Consider the following 21,311-nt stretch of genomic DNA (forward strand, 5'->3'; position numbering starts at 1 on the left):
GACCCCTGTCTCTACTTTTAAAAATAAAAATAAGATATTTTGGGCAGAGAGAAGTCCCTGTGCAAAGGCCCAGAGGTGAGTGTTTGCCTGGTTTTTTCTTTTTCTTTTTCTTTTTTTTTTTTTTTTTGAGACGGAGTTTTGCTCTTGTTACCCAGGCTGGAGTGCAATGGCAGGGTCTCCACTCACTGTAACCTCCGCCTCCTGGGTTCAGGCAATTCTTCTGCCTCAGCCTCCTGAGTAGCTGGGATTACAGGCACGCACCACCATGCCCAGCTGATTTTTTTGTGTTTTTAGTCGAGACGGGGTTTCACCATGTTGACCAGGGTGGTCTTGATCTCTTGACCTCGTGATCCACCCGCCTCGGCCTCCCAAAGTGCTGGGATTACAGGCTTGAGCCACCGCGCCCGGCCTTGCCTGGTTTTTCAAGGAGCAGAGGGAGGGTGTGAGGGGGAGAGGGCCTGGGGAGCTCGTGCTCATCTGAGGGTGATGGGAAAGGAGTGTCGCTTGGGCCTCCCACGTGCTGTGAGAGAAGCTCTTCCTTGTTGGTGGGAGCATGCCTCGAGGCCAAGGCGGGTGTGGGGGCCCCATGGCCCAGCTGGTTTGAGAACCTCACAGCTCCCAGGCCCTTCTCCCCCTCCAGCCTTTCTGTCCTTTGCTGTCCTGTCACTGGTGAACACCCTGTATAACCGAGGATTTGACTGTGGGGATGACTCCATCCGGTACCCCTATCCTCCAGACACCATCACCCTTGGGCTCATGGCCGGGGTCACCATCATGGCCACCGTCATCCTTGTAAGGCAGGAGGGGTTCAGAGGGACAGGGAGAGGAGCGGGATGGGGCAGCCTAACCCTGGGTTCCTGATGGGGGTGGCCTGGAGGTCTGTGGGGGGCTGGGGGACACAGCCTTGCCCCGAGTGGTACTTGTGGGTAATAGGAACCCCCTTTTGTGTTTTGAGACGGAGTTTTGCTCTTGTTGCCCAGGCTGGAGTGCAATGGCAGGGTCTCCACTCACTGTAACCTCCGCCTCCTGGGTTCAAGTGATTCTCTTGCCTCAGTCTCCCCAGTAGCTGGGACTACAGGCTGCTAATTTTTGTATTTTTAGTAGAGACAGGTTTCACCATGTTGGTCAGGCTGGTCTTGAACGCCCGACCTCAGGTGATCCTCCCGCCTCAGCCTCCCACAGTGCTGGGCTGGCAGGTGTGAGCCACCGACCCCAGCTAGGGCACCTTTAGAGTCTCCAGCTCTGCAGCAGCCTTGGGGAGGCCCGTGGGGAGGACTGAGGCCCACTAAGGGCCCATGGGCTGATCAGGACCCCCTCTGGTTACTGCGGCTGCCCACACGCAGGTCTCGGCTGGAGAAGCCTACCTGGTGCCCACAGACCAGCTCTATTCCTGCTCTGACTTCAATAATTACGTGGCTGCCGTGTACAAGGTGCTGGGGACCTTCCTCTTCGGGGCGGCTGTGAGCCAGTCTCTGACGTACCTGGCCAAGTACACGATCGGCCACCTGCACCCCAACTTCCTGGCCATCTGTGACCCCGAGTGGAGCTGGGTCAACTGCTTGGTCTACGTGCAGCTGGAGAGCGTGTGCAGGGGAAACGCTGCTGGCATCACCGAGGCCAGGTGAGTGTGGACAAGCAGCCTTCACTCTGGGGGCAGTGGGAGCTGAAGAAGCCGCAGAAGCCAGATGGTGAGGAGCCAGCAGGCAGGGGTCAGGTAGGAGCGGGGCCTTAGGGCTCCAGGCGCCCCGCAGACGGCAGGAGGCCGCGGGGAGCGTGGTGTCTCCCTTGAGTCTCAGCCCTGCCCTCTTCTGCGCTGTCTTCTTCTTCTTCTTCTTTTTTTTTTAAAGATGGGTTTTCACCATGGTTGCCAGGCTGGTCTTGAATTCTTGACCGCAGGTGATCCACCCACCTTGGCCTCCCAAAGTGCTAGGATTACAGGCGTGAGCCTATGCGCTGTCTTCTTACCATTTCTACTGATAGGTCCTTAAACGTTTCAACTTATCGTTGTCCTTTTTAAAAACATCAAATTATTGACTGACAAGCCTAGGGTAATGTCAGACCAGAATAAATAAATAAATAAATAAGTCAAAATAAAATTTTTATAAGTCACCATTTCTTCCATTTTAATGTGTACAGTTCATTTTTAGTACATTCACAATGCTGTACAGCCATCTCCTCTACCTAATTCCAGAATATTTTCATCTCATCAGAAGGAAACCCCGCAGCATAGGCAATATGGCAAAACCCCGTCTCTATGACAAATCAAAAAATTAGGCCGAGCTAGGTGGCTCATGCCATAATCCCCGCACTTTGGGAGGCTGAGGCGGGCAGATTACCTGGGGTTGGGAGTTCGAGATCAGCCTGGCCAACATGGAGAAATCCTATCTCTACTAAAAATACAAAATTAGCCAGGCATGGTGGCCCACACTTGTAATCCCAGCGAATACCACACCATGAGCAAGAGAACCCTGCAGTGCTCTAGTTGCCATCACGGGAGTGTTGCCAGGACGCTATGGGCAAGAGGGTCTTGCAGTGCCCCAGCGGCCAGCCGGGGGCGTGACCCCACTCCACCGAGAGTAAGAGTGCCCAGCAGCACAGGCACCACACCGTGAGCAAGAGGATGTAGCACTGCCCTGTTTGCCAGCAGCGGGCATATTGCCACTGCACTGAGCAAGAGGGCCCTGCAGTGCTCCAGCTGCCAGCAGGTGATGCCGGTCACTACACTGTCAGAGGGCCCTGCAGTGGACCTAGCCAGAAGGGGGCGTGGGCACAGCATCGTGAGCAAGAGGGCCCTGCAGTGCAGGCCCCCAGTAGGGGCCCCCACACCCACCTTTCAGATTCTCGAGGCTCCTCCACCGGTGTGCATCCTGTCACACCACCAGCGTGCATTGAGTCACAGCGGTCTGCAGAGGTGCGTTCTCCTCATAGAACTGGGGGGCATTGTGAGGGTGGAACTGCGTCCTCCTCAGCACACACCTTGGGGCGGGGTTCTTACTGCAAGAGGGGCTTGCGGTGGCCCCAGCTGCCATCAGGGGGGTGCAGACACAGGACCATGAGCAAGAGGGCCCCCACCGCCTGGCCACCAGCAGGGGGCGCCCGAGCGTGCATCGCATCGCTTCAGGGCAATCTGCGGAGCTGCATTCTCCACGGCAAAGACGCAGCGGGCACAGCCTTGGTTTGGGACAACTCTGGGCCGTGTCCACGGTGAGTAAAATCCTTCCTGTTTGCATTCCTGACTGCTGAGGGTCAGAGACTAGTACGAAGAGCTCTGTGTGGGAAACTGGACACGAAAAGCCCCTCTGAACCCTGCGCACCTGGGTTCTCCCGCCCAAGGCCAGGCGGCTGCGGTGTGAGGTGCACCCAGCAGCCTCAGAAGACAAATGGAGCGTTCCTGAGGCAGAGATGGCCTCTGAAGTACGGATACAATAAGCCCAGTGCTCAGGTAGGAAACACCTAATGCTAATGCAAGGCCTCAGTCCAAACATGTTACTATAAAATCCGCACCATTTATGCGGCCCTGCCAGTACCGCAGTTTCAATACTCAACACGGACATATCAGTGCAAACGTAGAAACTAACGTGTGGTTAGGGTTTAGGGTGAGGATTAGGGCTAGCGGATAGAGTTAGAGTTCGGGGTTACCAGTTAGGGGTTAGGATACAGGGGTTAGAAAAATTTTAGGCAAATTTGAAAGAAGGAATGATGCATGAATCATGCCTGAAGCACCAGAACGGAAAACAGGGCTTGGGGCTTCCAGCTCTTAGCGGTGGCTGCTGAGTGAGGTTTCTCATGGGCTCCAGCTGGGCGACCGCCGGTTGTGGGGATGGTTCCCTCAGCGTCAATAGTCATACAGCCAGCTGGCAGCTGGGCTTTCTGTCATTGACTAATTGGTTTATTCATGTTTTTAAGTCAGTTTGCATGCCTCGAAGTTCGGTTTCCGTTTGCTTAGGCAAGACCTCAGGCTAACGGCTTCCTCCTTTTTTGCTTTAACAGATCAAAACCATAATTCATTTTCATTTTATTTTCCTGGCATTAGAAAAGTACACATTTTTGTTGTCATTCAGAAAGTCAGTTTAATTGGCAGCCTATTTGTGATGTTGCATAAAATAATGTCTGTTAATTATTAGCATCTTAGATTAGATGAAATATGTTAACTCTATTAAGCTTTGTTATGAAACCATAACAGGAGTTCAGTTGCTTTTTTTTTTCTCCTAGGCTTTAACCAATTAAAATACACTCAAGCATCTCCAAACAATGTGGATACAATGTGGATACTGTGAGAAATGTGTCCTTAGTGATTTCATCTTTGTGCAAACACCATCGAGTGTCCTTATAAAACCTGGATGGTGTAAGTGATATGGTATAGCTTCTTGCTTTCAGGCTACATACCATACCTGTATAGCTCATCTCTGTACTGAATGCTGTAGTCAAATGTCACATCATGGTGATTGTGGATTGTGATCCCAAAATATCTGAGTCAGGTCTCAATCAAGTAGAAAGCTTATTTCGCCAAGGTTATGGACATACCCATGACACAGCCTCAGGAGGTCCTGACAACATGGGCCCAAGGTGGTCAGGGTAGAGCTTGCTTTTATATATTTTAGAGAGACATGAGACACCAATCAATATGTCTAAGATGTAAAGTCATTTGGTTCAGTGAGGTGGAACAACTAGAAGTAGGAAGGCGGGGTGGGGGGTGGTTCTAGGTCAGAAGTAGATAAAACAAAAGTTGCATTCTTCTGAATTTTTTGATCAGCCTTCCACTGAATACAATTTAGTCTGGTTCAGTGAAGTTGCATTTTTACATAGACAGTAGGGCAGAAGAATGGTGTGATCTTGGCCCAGCACACCCGCCTCTGCCCTGGTTTAAGCCATTGTCTTACTGCATCCTCCCCAGTAGCTGGGATTACAGGCATGCACCACCAAGCCTGGGCAATTTTTGTATTTTTAGTAGAGATGGGGTTTCTCCGTGTTTGTCAGGTGGGTCTTGAGCTCCTGACCTCTGGTGATCCGCCTGCTTTGGCCTCTCAAAGTCTTGGGATTACAGGCGTGAGCCACCATGCCTGGTCAGGAAGCTTATTTTGATTCTGGTATTGTCAACTGTATTTCAGGTATAACTTGTTTTCCTTGGAGCGTTAAATACTGCGTTGGTATTGTATTACACAAATAAAACAGAGATCTCTTTTTATCACATTCATTGCTAGTGATATTGACAACTAAATTTAGATACATTCCAGAGTCTGGGTTTCCAGTAATTCTTGGCGATCCTCTAAAGGTAAATTACTTTTTCTCACGAGACACGGTGACAGCTAATGTCGCATTGATTGTCCTGCCACTTTTGTTTCTCTAGTTTCATCGATTTCTTCAAAGCATCTTTGGGGGAATAACTTTGACTATCCCTTTAAACTTTTCAGTATTAGAAAGCATCGTCATGAAACATTGAATAATTGTGGTCACAAATTCCCTTTACAGGCTTTCTTTGAATATTTTTTCCAATGGCAAATATTTGCTTTTGTTGTATTGTAGCTAAAAGGAATGCTGGGAAACAAAACAAAGACAAGCATTCATTATAATAAGTGATTCAGTCACTATCAATTGCTATTTTAATTTTTTTTTTAAAGTATGTTTTTGAAAACGTCCTGCTGTAAATTGAAATAGTCTCCATAATCTGAATTCTTTCCTTGGTTCTAAGGTGACCAGATTTCCTAGAGAGTGAACCACACCACAAGAAAAAAGATATGATAAATATGTTTACATGGATGTGTTATTTTTTATTTTATTTTATTTTATTTTTGAGACGGAGTTTCGCTTTTGTTACCCAGGCTGGAGTGCAATGGCGCGATCTCGGCTCACCGTAACCTCCACCTCCTGGGTTCAGGCAATTCTCCTGCCTCAGCCTCCTGAGTAGCTGGGATTACAGGCACGTGCCACCATGCCCAGCTAATTTTTTTTTTTGTATTTTTAGTAGAGACGGGGTTTCACCATGTTGACCAGGATGGTCTTGATCTCTCGACCTTGTGATCCACCCGCCTCAGCCTCCCAAAGTGCTGGGATTACAGGCTGGAGCCACCGCGCCCGGCGGATGTGTTATTTTAACATAAATCTTGTAAAATAGGCATTTCATTGAAATTATATATGTTTGCATAAATTACTTTGCAGCATCATGAATGCCCTTGTTTTGAAAAGTAGTAGTGTCAATTACTACTTATTAGTACAAATAAGTAAGCAGATATTTTTAAAAATTTATAATTTTTAAATAAAGGTTTTATTTTAAATTGTTTTTAGATTCACACTGAAATTGGGAGGAAAATGCAGATTTCCTGAGTAGACTCAAACTAGTTTCCCCTCGTATTAACATATCAACATGTGTCAGATACATTATTAACAATTTTTTTTTTTTTGAGATGGAGTCTTTCTTGCTCTGTAACCCAGGTTGGAGTGCAATGGCACGATACTGGCTCATTGCACCCTCTACCTCCCATGTTTAAGTGGTTCTCCTGTTTCAGCCTCCCAAGTAGCTGGGATTACAGGTGCCCACCAGCACGCTTGGCTCATTTTTTGTATTTTTAGTAGAGATGGGGTTTCGCCATGTTGGCCAGGCTGGTCTGGAACTCCTGACCTCAGATTATTTACCCATCTAAGCCTTCGAAAGTTGTGGTATGACAGGCATGAGCCACCATGCCCAGCCTACTATCAGTATATTTGCTTTGGTTAGGTATCTGTTCATATATTTACCCAGTTTTAAAATCATGTATGTATTTTGTAATTATCTTCTCACATCTCTCTTGTCTTTTTGTTCTCTGAATACAGTTTTGCACAGTAGAATACTTAGTTTTATAAAGTCTGTGTTATCAATATTTTCATGAATTGGCATTTGATGTTTTGTGTTACAAGTCATCACCAAACTCAACGTCATATAGATTTTCTTTTAGATTTTTTATAGTTTTGCATTTAAAATTACAGTCTCTGGACTATTTTGAGTAGGTTTTTGTTTTTCTTAATTTGTGTATTTATTCATTTGATTCTACATGGCTTCCAAAGTCTTCCATCACCGTCTTTGGGAAGGAATGGCTACAGTGGGCTTCATTTTGGTTTGAATTTCTAAAATTATCACATTGCGTAAACTCAATATCGAATTTTATAGGTATTTCAGGACAGCCAGGTGGGGTTGCACGTCCACCTAGAAACTGAGCAAGAGTGTCTGTGCTGAGTTGTGGCATCACCAGAGGGTGCACGAACCCACCCCTGACCAACTTCCCTCTGAGGTGCCAGAAGCGGCAAGGAGCTTTATCTTCCTCAGGGCAGCATGAAGGTCATGTCAACTTGGTGTTGTTCATTGGTGAGTAACAAACTTCCTGTCCAAAGCCCTGAGTGCAGAGGAGAGAGTCTTTAGAGAGTACTCAGCAGAGGAAGGAATTCAGCTAGACAAAGGAAACCATCAAATCCACTGTTTTGACTACACTCTGATCTTGTCAGTGTCCAAGACACAGTGGCTGCTAATAAGTATTCTCACAGTGGTCTGTAATATAGTAATCACACCGTGCCCTAACACCAGTATAATATTCACACCATGTCCTAATACTAATATCCATATCATGCCATAACACTAATATATCCACACAGTAGCTTCTAATACTAGTAATACAGTAGTATCTACTAAGTGAACTCTGTTGACATGGAGACTTTTATAAGGATTTCACAGCTTTGGTTGAACTATAGCCTCTATAATGGATTTTGATGAGGTCTTTGCTTTCCTGGCATGGTATTGATATGGTTGTTCTAAAAAGTAGTTTGCTTTCCAATAATGTCATACTTCTAAGAATCTTCCAATAGCAGTACAAAGTATAACCTGTTTCTTCTCTTAGATTTTGCAGCAGTTGTTGCTGTACCAGATTTACAGTGTTCCAGAAAATACTTCAGTATATTTTACCCAAAGTACACTCTCCCAGGTAACCACCACATAACCCCTAGATCAGGAAATCCTCACGGTTCCTACATGATAATTCAGTCTACAAACTCATTTCACTTTTACCTTCTGCACCACCTGGGAGTATGATGTGTTTTTTCATTGTTCTGATCCAGTTTTCTTTTCCTGGCACTGTTCCCCAGACTTTCCTGCATATTTGTCACCTTGACACACTTAAAGAGCATACAAGTTTTTGTTTGAACACCTGTCTTCAGTTCTTTGCAGTATATGCTGAGGAATGGAATCATTGAGTCATATGGCAAATCTATTTGCAAGTGTTTGAAGAAACACCAAATGATTTTACACACAGGCTGGACCATTTAATACTGTCAGAAGCAGTGTTTATGGGTTCAAGTTTCTGCACATCTTTGTCAACTCTTCTTTTTTTTGTTTTTTAATATAACTATTCTAGTGTGAAATTATTTGAAATTTTTTTTTTTTTTGAGACGGAGTCTTTCTCTGTCGCCCAGGCTGGAGTGCAGTAGCACCACCTCGGCTCACTGCAAACTTCACCTCCCTGGTTGAAGTGATCTTCCTACCTCATCCAGCTGAGGAGCTGGGATTACAGGCACATGCCACTATGCCCAGCTAATTTTTGTATTTTCCAGAGACAGGAGTTCTTCATGTTGGTCAGGCTGGTCTTGAACTGCTAACGTCAGGCGTTCTGCTCACCTCAGCCTCCCAAATTGCTGGGACTACAGGAGGGAGCCACTGCACCCTGCCACTCCCAGACATTTTGGTTTTCTTTCTTTTTTTCTTTTCCAGATGGAATCTTGCTGTTTCAGCCAGGCTGGTGTGCAGTGGCTCGATATCAGCTTACTGCAGCCTCCACCTTTTGGGTTCAAGCAGTTCTCCTGCCTCGGCCTCCCAAGTAGCTAGGATTCCAAGTGCATGCTAGCAGGCCTGGGTAATTTTTGTATTTTTAGTAGAGACGGGGTTTTGCCATATTGGCCAAGCTGGTCTAGAACTCCTAACCTCAGGTCATCTGTCTGCCTCAGCTTCCGAGACGGGTGGTTCACGAGGTCAAAAGATCGAGACCATCCTGGTCAACACAGTGAAACCCCGTCTCTACTAAAAATACAAAAAATTAGCTGGCCGTGGTGGCACGTGCCTGTAATCCCAGCTAGTCAGGAGGCTGAGGCAGGAGAATTGCCTGAACCCAGGAGGCGGAGGTTGTGGTGAGCCGAGATCGTGCCATTGCACTCCAGCCTGCCTGGGTAACAAGAGCAAAACTCCGTCTTAAAAAAAAAAAAAAAAGGATTCAAATATAACTTAATCCTTTATTACTAAAAGAATGCTCAACTCAAGGGGACACAGATCATTCATTTTGAATTCATGAGCTATGGCACTTAGAGACAACTTTTTGAAAATACACAGCTTAAACTGTCCGTGCTTTAAGTGCTTTAGGAAAATGGGTTTCAGGCAAGGCCAGGCACGTCGATTTCAGAAAAGTCGATTTCATACAAGGCTCTTCGATTCCAGAGAAATTGATTTCAGGCAAGGCCAAGCAAGTCGATTCCCAAAAAAAATCTATTTCAGGCAAGGCAAGGAAAGTCAATTCCAGAAAAATCGATTTCAGGCAAGGTCAGGCAAGTCGATTTCAGAAAAGTCGATATCAGACAAGGCACGTCGATTCCAGAGACATCGATTTCAGGCAAGGCCAAACAAGTCAATTCTTAAAAAAAAAAAAAAAAAAAAAAATCGGTTTTAGGCAAGGCAGGTCGATTTCAGAAAAATCGATTTCTGGCAAGGTCAGGCAAGTCGATTTCAGAAAGATCGACTTCAGACAAGGCAAATCGATTCCAGAAAAGTTGATTTCAGGCAAGAAAAGTCGATTTCAGACCAGACAAGTGGATTCCAGAAAAGTCGATTTCAGACTAGACAAGTGGATTCAGAAAAGTCGATTTCAGGCTAGGAAAGTCGATTTCAGACAAGGCCAGATAAGTTGATTCCAGAAAAGTCGATTGCAGACAAGGCCAAAAAAGTTGATTCCAGAAAAGTCGATTTGAGACCAGGCCAGGCAAGTCGATTCCAGAAAAGTCGATTTGAGAAAAGGCAAGTTGATTCCAGAAAAGTTATTTTTAGACAAGGCACTTAAAGTAGGGACAGGTTTAGCTGTGTATTTTGAAAAAGTTGTGTGCTCTACAAAGAAAAAGCAACTTTTGTTGTTCCTTTTGGTCCCCAGGAGAAATGGGAGTCTTTTTCAGAGAGCGCAGGAGACACCTGAATCCTTTGCAGTCCTCTTGCCTGCCTCTAAAGGTGAAATGAGAGTGTAAAGCACTTTGGGAGGTGTCCAGGCACACAGCTTGGATGGCTGCAGAGCAGAGCTTCTCCCTGGAGGTGTGGTCCCAGTCATCATGAGCCATGTCTGAAAGAATTAATCACATTTTATATGCAAGCATGCTCTCCATTTGACTGTGCTGTTATTTTTAATGAGAGCATCATTGACAATGCTTTAACCTGATAGCCCTGCCTAATTTTGTTCTACTTAGTAATGCGTGGGCTTGAGGAGAAGGCAGCATTGGGGGATAAGGAGGGAGAATGGACGTGTGAATTAGGGAAAGGTGTCTCTTCCTTTGGAGCATGGATGACTTCAGAGCCCTCCTCATACTGCTAAGTATCTGGCTGGACACTACCAGTTTTGTGTTTAGACTGTCTGTCTCTGTGTGTGTGTGTGTGTGTGTGTGTCTGTCTGTCTTCAGGCGTGAACAGCATCTCCTTCCTGTGGTAGCATGTTACTCAGAATCTTGGATAACCCCCAGCCTTCCGAAAAACACAATACATGTATGTTTTAAGAAATTTTATCTTGATGATTAGTGAGAGGGTGGTGATTGAAACCAGCTCATTTCCTATTGACCACTGAGGTCAGCTCACCTTTGCTGAAAATGGTTCTTGACTCTTACTTTGTAGCAGGAACTCCTAAGTTAATCAATCCTTTTCAAGAGTTTCAGGCTGAAAGTCCAGATCTCTCAGGTTAGACCCAGTGTTAAAATATTACCTGGGCAAATTCTCATTAGAGACAAGGGGCCAATGACTGTTCCAATGTCTTTTAATGTTGACTTCAATCCAGTAAAGCCCTTGTTAAGCTATTTACCTGTGAAACTGGGCCTTGGGGAGGCAGTGCACCCTTTGAAATTAGAGGTCAGGAGATTTGGATTTAATTTCCAGCCCTCTGCCAGTCAGTCAGCCACTCACTTTCAAGTGACAAGCCTTAGGTGAGTCCCTTTCTGTCTCTGTTTCTCGATTTCTGCGCAGGGATTTATGTGGGCCTTAAGGCCCACTGGGAAAAGATCCCTCTTCCAGCTCAGTGCCTGCTTTGTTGAGTATACTTGTCAATCTGGACTTTAATACACCTATGGTTTTGGATTAACTCTATTACCTCTGCTAGAAATTAACACAGAAAATTCACAGTTGATTGACAAGAATGAGAGTCAGTTCTAAAGAATTCAAATAGAACTTAATCCTTTATTACTAAAAGAAAGCTCAACTCAAGTAGACACAGATCACTCATTCTAATTTCATCAGCTATAGCACTTAGAGACAACTTTTTCAAAATACACAGCTAAAACTGTAGCAGCCCCCCAGGCCACCCTGGCTGCTAGGGACTCCTTGGCTAGGAGGCTGTGCCCACACACAGCCCCTGGCCCACCCTGGCTACTAGGGACCCCCTGGCTAGGAGGCTGTGCCCACACCCCTCGCCAGAGGGCGCATAGCAGCCCCCGGCCCATCCTGGCTATTAGGGACCTCCTGGCTAGGGGGCTGTGCCCACAGCCCCATCCAGAGTGCCTGTAGCAGCCCCCCAGCTCACCCTGGCTGCTAGGGACCCCCCGGCTATGGGGCTGTGCTGACAGACCCCAGTAGAGGGCCCGTAGCAGCCCCCCAGCCCACCCTGGCTCCTAGGGACCATCTGTTTTGAAAATGTTGTGTAATATGATACTCAGAACCATATCATAGGGAGATCATAATGTTATTCTGTTTTTTTTATATTAAGCACAATAACACTAGTTCTAGTTACATCTCTTTGATATTGACAAAAATGTCATCCTTACCTTCCTTGACATTAGGATTGACAGCACAGGCGGTTTTCACCCCTAGCAATGTTTAATTCAATATAATTGTTTTTTTTTTTTTGTGGACATTAGTGACCATATTAGAGCTTGATGTACACCTCTTGCCATACTGAGAGTATTTCCCTATGGGCAGTAACATCATCCTCTCCTTCCCTGGATATTAGGAACAACATCACAGGATGGGCGTACAACCCCAGTCACATTGTGAGTATTATTATCTGTAATCCCTTAGTTATTAGGAACAATATCACTGGGGGTTTGTGTGCTTCCTGAGATACTTGGAGTAATATTCTCTCCGTTTTTGGTTGTGTTAGAAACAATATTACAGTGGTGGTGTACGTTTCCTGTGATATTCAGGGTACTCTCCCCAGGATATTAGTAACTACATCACAGAAGCGTTGTACACCGCCTGTGATAATGGAACAGTCACAGAGTGTACACTTGCTTTCACAGTGAGAGTAATACCTACTTAGGATATGATGGATAATATCACAAGATATACACACATGGGTGTATACCCACCCTGATATTAGGAATAATTTTTATCTAATATGCTAAAAATAATATCCCAGAATATACTCATAATGTGTACATTTATTGGGATATTACAATAAATGTATATAATATGTACCATATGTACCTTTACTGTGATGTACATATGTGTACACAATACATATGTACAATAAATGTACATAATCTGTACAATATGTACATTTATATGCACGTGTGTATGATATATACATTATTGTAATATCACAATGATATATGTAATTACAATAATATATATACAATATGTAATATCATGGTAAATATACAGATTGTACACATTATGTACTTTTAATTTATTTTGATATTACAATATGTAACCGTGTATATAATGTGCATATGTACTATATGTACATGTTTACATATGTGTGCACATTATGTACATTATGTACAGCTGTACAATATATACACATTTACATAATGTGCACATTATGTACAGATGTACAATATGTACACATATACGTAATGTACACATGTTCACGTGCACATTAGGTAGAGATGTACAGTATGTGCACATTTACATGTTTACATTATGTGCAGATGTACAGTATGTATGCATGTACATATAGGTGCACATTGTGTACATATGCACAGCCCCCTAGCTCAGTGAGCCAGAGGATGCTGCATTGCCCTAGTTGCCAGCAGGGAGCATGTTGCCACTGCAGTGTGAGCAAGAGGGCCCTGCATTGGTCTGCTGCCAGGAGAGGGCGCCCAAGCCCGCCTTTTCAGAGTCCTGAGGCTCCACCCCCCGAGGCGCATCATCACCGCCCACCTGGTCTGCAGAGTTGCCTTCTCCTCGGTGTTGACCTGGGGGCACTTGGAGGGTGGAGTTTCGTCCTCCTCAGCACAGACCCTGGGGCTCGGGTCTCACTGTAGTAGGGCCCTGCCATGGCCCTCGTCGCCGGAAGAGGGCGCGGGCACATCACCGGGAGCGAGAGGGCCCCCGCACTGCCCGGCGGCCACCAGCAGGGGGTGCCCGAGCCGCCTTTTCGGACGGCGTCACGGTCCCGGCGTGCCTTGCGTCATGGCGGCCTGCGGAGTTCCGTCGTCCTCAGTGCAGACCTGCCGGGCCGTGAGGGCGGAGCTGCGTTCTCCACAGCACAGACCTAGCGGGCACAGCCTCACCTGGGGACGACTCTGGGCCGCGTCCACAGTGAGTAAAATCCTTCCTGTTTGCAGCCTGACTGCTTAGGGTCAGAGACTAGTAGGAAGATCTCGGTGTGGAAACCTGGACACCAAAAGCCCCTCGGAGTCCTGCACGCTGAGGTTCTCCCGAGCCAAGGCCACGTGGCGACAGTGCGAGGTGCACACCGCAGCCTCGGAACGCAATGGCGCGTTCCTAAGGCAGCTGTGACATCCGGAATGTGAATACGACACCCGCAGTGCTCGTGTAGAAAACAGCTGTGTTGCTGATGCAAGGCCTCCGTCTGCGCGTTACTGTAAAGTCCGCGCTGCTCCTGCGGCCACCATACAGCAGTTTGAATCATCAACAGTGACGTATCAGTGCAAACGCAGAAACCAATGTATGCTCAGGGCTTTGGGTGAGGATTAGGGATACGGGTCAGGGTTAAAGTTTAGGGTTACCAGTTAGTCGTTAGGATTTAGGGGTTAGAGAATTTTAGGCAAAATAAATTTAGTTTATTTAAGCAAAGGAATGATTCGCGCATCACACCTGAAGCACCAGAATGGAAAACAGGGCTTGGGACTTTGAGCCGTTAGTGGTGGCAGCTAAGTGAGGTTTCTCCTTGGCTCCAGCTAGGCGACTGCCTGTTGTGGGGATGGTTCCCTCAGCATCAACAGTCATAAAGCCAACTAGCAGCTGGGTTTATTGTCATTGACGGGTTGGTTTGCTCATGTTTTAAAGTCAATTTTAATGAATCCAATTCGGTTTCCATTTGCTTTGCAAGACCTCAGGCTAACGGCTTCCTCCTGTTTTGCTTTAACATGTCAAAACCGTAATTCATTTTCATTTTATTTTACTGGCATGAATAGCAGTAAATTCACATTTTTGTTGTCATTCAGAAAGTCAGTTTAATTGGCAACCTATTTGTGATGTTGCATAAAATAATGTTTCTTAATCATTAGCATCTTAGATTAGATGAAACATGTTAACTCTATTAAGCTTTGTTATTAAACCAAAACAGGAGTTGAGTTTCTTTTTTTTTTTCTCCTAGGCTTTAACCATTTAAAATACACTCAAGCATCTTCTATTGATGTGAATTCTTTCTGAGAAATTTGTCCTTGGTGATTTCATCCTTGTCTGAACACCACAGAGTGTCCTTTTAAACCCTAGATGGTGTAGCCCACTCCACACATAAGTTATATGGTATAGCCTATTGCTCCCATGCTACAAACCTATTTAGCACATCTCTGTACTCAATGCTGTAGTCAACTGTCACACCATGGTGACTGTGGATTGTGATCCCAAAATATCTGAGTCAGGTCTCAGTCAAGTAAAAATCTTATTTCGCCAAGGTTAAGGACATGCCCATGACACAGACTCAGGAGGTCCTGACAACATGGGCCCAAGGTGGTCAGGGTAGAGCTTGCTCTTATACGTTTTAGAGAGAAATGAGACACCAATCAATATGTGTAAGATGTACAGTCATTTGGTTCAGTGAGGTGGAACAACTGGAAGTAGGAAGTGGGGGTGCTTCTAAGTCAGAAGTAGATAAAACACAAGGTTTCATTCTTTTGAATCCTTTATCAGCCTTCCAGTGAATCCAATTTAGTCTGGTTCAGTGAATCTGCATTTTTACATATACAGTAGGGCAGAGGAATAGTGTGATCTTGGCCCACCACAACCTCCGCCTCCAAGGTTCAAGCGATTGTCTTGCCTCAGCCTCCTGAGCAGCTAGGATTACAGGCATGCACCACCATGCCTGGGTAATTTTTGTATTTTTAGTAGAGATGGGCATCCACCATGCCCAGCCTACTATCGGTATATTTGCTGTGGTTGAGTATCTGTTCAGATATTTAACCAGTTTTAAAATCACCTATGTATTGTGTAAATATCTTCTCACATCTGTCTTGTCTTTTTATTCTCCGAATACAATTTTTCACAGTAGAATATTTAGCTTTATAAAGTCTGTTATCAATATTTTCATGAATTGGCATCTGATGTTGTGTGTTAAAACTCAACACCAAACCCAATGCCATATAGATTTTCTTTTAGATTTTTGATAGTTTCACATTTCATATTACCGCCTCTGGACTATTTTGAGTAGGTTTTTGTTTTTTTTATTTTGTGTATATATTCATTTCATTCTACATGGCTTCCAAAGTCTTCCATCACTATTTTTGGGAAGGATATGGCTACAGTGGGCTTCATTTTGGCTTGAGTTTCCAAAATTATTACATTGAATAAACTGAATATTGAATTTTATAGGTATTTCAGGACAGCCAGGCGGGGGTGAACATCTGCTGAGAAACTGAGTAAGAGTGTCTGTGCTGAGCTCTGGCGCCACTAGAGGGTACGTGAACCCACCCCTGACTAACTTCCCTCTGAGGTGCCAGGGCAGCACGAGGGTCGTGTCAACTTAGTCTTGTTCATTGGTGAGTAAAAAGCTTCCTTTCCACGGCCCTGAGTGCAGAGAAGAGAGTCTTTAGAGTACTCAGCAAAGGAAGAAATTCATCTAGAAAAATTAAATCCTCAAATCCCATCATACGACTACATCCTGATATCATTGTCAATATCCAGACAGAGTGGCTGCTAAGATATGTTCTCACAGTGGCCTCTAATATAATAATCACAGCATGCCCTAACATTACTATGATATCCATACCGTGCCCTAACACCAATATATTCACACCATACTCTAACGCTAATCTGATATCCACACCGTTGCTTCTAATACTAATGTAATACTATCCACATGGTTTCCTGATGTTAATGTAATATCTACATTGTTCTCCAACACCAATATCATGTGTATATCATGTCCTAACACTAATATCCACACTGCGCCATAACACTAATGTATCCACACAGTAGCCTCTAATACTAATAAGTACAATAATATCTACTAAGTGGAGTCTGTCGACATTGAGGCTTTTATAAGGGTTCATAGCTTTGGATGAAGCGTAGCCTCTATTGTGGATTTTGGTGATGTCTCTGCTTTTCTGGCGTAGTATTGATATGGTTGTTTTAAAAAGTAACTTACTTTTTAATAATGTCATACTTCTAGGAAACTTCCAGTAGCAGTGCAAAATATAACCTGTTTCTTTTCTTAGAGTCCCCACCAGTTATTGCTTTACCAGATTTGCAGCGTCCCACAAAATACTCCGGAATACTTTACCCAAAGCATGGAAACTCTCCTAGGTTACCACCACATAACCCCTAGATCAGGAAATCAGCATGGTTCCTACGTGATAATTCAGTTCACAAACTCATTTCACTTTTACCTCCTGCCCCGCTTGGGAGTATAATGTGTTTTTTCATTTGGATCCAGTTTTCCTGTCAGTGTTCCCAAGACTTTCCTGCATATTTATGATCTTGACACATTTAAAGAGCATACGAATTTTTGTTTGAACACCTGTTTTCAGGTCTTTGGGGTATATAGCTAGGAGTCGTACGGTAAATTTACTTGCAGAAACTCCAAATTATTTGACACATATGCTGCACCATTTCATATTGTCACAAGCAGTGTTAAATAGTTCACATTTCTGCACATCTTTGTCAACACTTGGTTTTTTTTTTTTTTTTTTAGTATGACTATTTTAGTGTGAGTTAAGGGGTATCTGTTTCTGGTTTGAATGAGGACTAATGATGTTAAGCATCTCTCAAGTGCTTGCTGGTGAAGTGTGTATTAAAGTGCTTCATTAGTTTTTAGATTGGATTGTCTTTGTTGTTGAATTGTAAAAGTTATTTATACATTCTGGATAACAGATGCTTATGAAGAATCTACTGTGCAGATTTTTTCTTCCATTCTGTGGGTTACTGGAACATAATAAGAGTTTGTGTGTGGTCTCTACCCCAGTGTCCTGAGTGTAATGTATGAAATGATGTGTCTTTTGTATGCTAATGAGATGACTGATGGCTGGGGGCACCTGGACAGCCTCAGTGGGGCTGGTTGCCAAAGAAACCAACCTTGCCATTAGAAGATTTGAAATTTCAGACTCCCTCCCATCTCTGTGAAAGTTAGAGGTGCTGGTGGTTGAGTAGAATACCTAAGGCACTGTTGGGAACATGCTAACACAGTGGTCTGCAAGCTTTTTGGCACCAGGGCCTGGTTTTCTGGAAGACAGTTTTTCTATGGCCCAGGGTAGGGTGCATGGATTTGGGATGATTCAAACACATTATATTTATTGTACATTTATTGTACTGTAACATGTAATGAAATAATGATTTCAGATTGTCTTCTTGCAACTGGACGGTCCCATCTAGGGGGTGATGGAAGACAGTGACAGATCATCAGACATGAGATTCTCATAAGGAGCATGCAGCCCAGATATCCCACACGTGCAGTTCACAATAGGGTTCATGCTTCTATGAGAATCTCATGCCACTGCTGATCTGTCAGGAGGCGGAGATCAAGTGGGGACGCATGTGATGTGGAATGGATATGAACACAGGTGACACAATGCTCGCCTTTCCTCCTCTCACCTCCTGCTGTATGGTCCAGTTCCTGAGGCTGCAGACTGGTAACAGTCTGTGAGCTGGGGGTTGGGGACTCCTCCTCGAACAGACCAGGTCTTGTCCTCATGCAGAAAGTCCAAGATGATAAGCATGGCAACATTTTGGTCAAGCTAGAAAAAAGTATCACTGCAAGCTCAGCACGGTGACTCATGCTTGTCATCCCAGCACTTTGGGAGGCCGAGGTGGCTGGATCATGAGGTCAGGAGTTTGAGACCAGCCTGGCCAAACTAAAATACAAGCATTAGCCAGGTGTGATAGCGTGCACTATAATCCCAGCTACTCAGGAGGCTGAGCCAGAATAATCACTTGAAGCCGGGAGGCGCAGGTTGCAGTAATCCAAGACCATGCCACTGCACTCCAGCCTGTGCTACAGAGTGAGATTCCATCTCAGAAAAAAAAAGAAAGAAAGAAAGGAGAAAAGAAAATAGCATCATTGCAAGCATTATTGCATGATGAGACTCTCCAAACTCAAGTTACTTGGGCTTGCCCCTCCAGCCCATCCTTTTGTCACCCCACAGACCAAGCCACCCTCCCCCTTGTTGTACTGAAGAACCTGGGCAAACCGTGTACCTGAAAAACACTCACCTAGTGGTAAAAACCTAGCCGATGGCATTGGACTGCCCAGGTCCAAATCCCAGCCCCAGCACTGACTAGCTGGTTGATCCTGACAAGTAGATCATCTCTCTCAGCCTCTGTGTTTCCATCTGCAAAATGGGCATATTGATCATCACAGCAGCTGGTTGTGAGAATGGATTTAATGGGTCTGGGCTGAGCCATGAGAGCTTTGATTTTTAGAAAATCTTTCAGGAGATTCTATTTGTTAAGGATCAAGAACCACTAATCTAATTACACTTGTCACAGTGAAATATTTATTACCGATTATAATGGTTATGATAATTATTGTAGTTATGTAATTAAAAATAAATATATAATATATATTCTAATAAGTATTTGCTATTATTTGAGATGGAGTCTCGCTCTGTCTTCCAGGCTGGAGTGCGGTGAATGGTGCAATCTTGGCTCACTGCAACCTCCCGGGTTCGAGCAATTCTCCTGCCTTAGCTTCTTGAGTAGCTGTGATTACAGGCACCCACCACCACACCTGGCTACTTTTCATACTTTTTGGTAGAGATGGGGTTTTGCCAAGTTACCAGGCTGGTCTGAAACTCCTGGCCTCAAGTGATCCACCCACCTCAGCTTCCCAAAGTGCTGAGATTACAGGCGTGAGACACGCGCCCTGCCACAGTGAAATTCATGGCACCCTACTCTCCGGGAAGACTGATGTAGATGATAATTTATATCAGAAGTTCATTAACTTTTTCATAAATGACCAGTTGTGCATATTTTAGGATAGTGGGCCAGACAGTTTCTATCACAACTGCTCAAAACGTGAAATATAGAAATAAATGGATTTGGCTGTGTTCCAATAAAACTTGATTGATAAGAGTAGGCAGTAGGCAGGATTTGGTCTTTGGGTCATGCTTTGCCTTCCCCTGGATTATTAGCTGTGGGACATGTAAAGAACAAGATCCCTGCAGGGTCACACAGGAGCCAGCGAGCAGCAGGATGGTTTGTTCAGTAGGAGAGATTTCCTGTTGCAGCTTCTGCCTCTGGCCTCCCCAATGCAGAGGCTGGCCAGGTCAGGGGGCTCCTGTAACTGGCCTCTTGTGCCCCACAGCTGCCAGGAAGGATTGCATCATGATACACGGTGCCACCTCTGCCTGGTTCCAGGAAAGGCCTCCCTGCCTCCACAGGTACAGAATGACACCCATGGAAACCAACCTCATGTTTTTAGGGAGAAGCTGTGTAGGGCTCCAGCTGACTTCCACCTGAGGGGTGGTGCAGTTTTCCAGCCTGGGATGGGAGGGTAGGTTAGGTTGGGCTGGGCCTCTGCCAGGAAGGTTCCCAGGATGCTCCTGTACCTCCTGCAGGTGGGGACCTGGACAGCATAGACCTGCACTTCCTGCAGATGGGGACAATGGCATTTGCTTAATTGGCTTTGCTCAATTCTGTGCCACATATATCAGTCCCAGATCATTATCATCTACTGCCCCCAATTCCATGGCTTGGTCTTTGTGGCCAAAAAATCTCAGCCAGGCCTGAAACTCCATAAGAAGGGAGAGAATATGTCCTGGGCAGTATTTGCATTGGCTGTCACTCAGTCACTTCATTGATGGAGCACCAGCTCTGGGCCATGCTCTGTTCTAGGTACTGGGGATTGGGTGAAAGAAACAGACAAGGGCCCTGCTCTCTTGGGGTGATGTGCTGGTAGAGGTGAGGCCCAAACAGGAATCCAGGGCAAGGGGACAGAGCACGATGGCATGCCTAGTGAGAGAAGGCTTGGCATTCAAGCTGAGATCATAAGGAAAGACAGTGAGCGGTGCAGGTGTCTGGGAGAACAGTTTTGGTTTTTTTTTGGAAACAGTCTTGCTCTGTCACCCAGGCTGGGGTGCAATGGCATGATCTTGGCTCACTGCAACTTCAACCTTTGGGGTTTAAGCAATTCTCTTGCTTCAGCCTCCCGAGTAGCTGGGATTAGAGGTGTGCCCCACCACACCCAGCTCATTTTTTTATTTTTAGTAGAGATGGGGTTTCACTATGTTGGCTGTGCTGGTCTCCAACTCCCAACTTCAAGTGATCCACCTGCTTCATCTCCCATAGTGCTGGGATTACAGGCATAAGCAGCCATGGCTGGCATGGGAGAAGAGCCTTCTAGGCAGTGGGAATGGCATATGCAAAGGTCCTGGGTCAGGACTATGCCTGGACTTGGGTTTTCCAACCTCAGCATGGTTGATATTTTGGGCTGAAACTTCATTGTTGGGTTCTGTCCTGTGCAATACGGGATGTTTAGCAGACTCCCAGTCTCTACCCACTAGATGCCAGCAGCACCCCCTACGAGTTGTGACATCCAAAAATATCTAGATCTTGCCAAATGACTCTTGGGGGATGCAGTCATCCACAGTTGAGAACCACTGACCGATTGTGTTCAAGAAACAGCAAGGAGGTCAGCATGGCCAAGAAAGAGCAGCTGAGGCACAGAGTGGACGGAGATGGGATGTCGTTCATTATCATCAGGACTTTAGCTTTGACCCTG

General features: G+C 45.3%; 1 protein-coding gene across 1 annotated transcript in view; it reads left to right on the forward strand.

Moving 5' to 3' along the window:
• The first annotated feature begins 741 nt into the window (after nt 1–741).
• Nucleotides 742–21,311, forward strand: part of LOC141581208 (phospholipid phosphatase 2-like) — a 129,896-nt gene continuing 109,326 nt past the window's right edge. The window contains exons 1-2 of the mRNA XM_074385751.1: nt 742–792; nt 1,344–1,621. Coding sequence (XP_074241852.1) covers nt 757–792; nt 1,344–1,621 — 314 coding nt within the window. The 5' untranslated portion in view covers nt 742–756. The remainder of the gene's footprint in view (nt 793–1,343; nt 1,622–21,311) is intronic.

This window comes from Saimiri boliviensis, chromosome 14, assembly GCF_048565385.1.
Source record: "Saimiri boliviensis isolate mSaiBol1 chromosome 14, mSaiBol1.pri, whole genome shotgun sequence".
NCBI lineage: Eukaryota > Metazoa > Chordata > Mammalia > Primates > Cebidae > Saimiri > Saimiri boliviensis.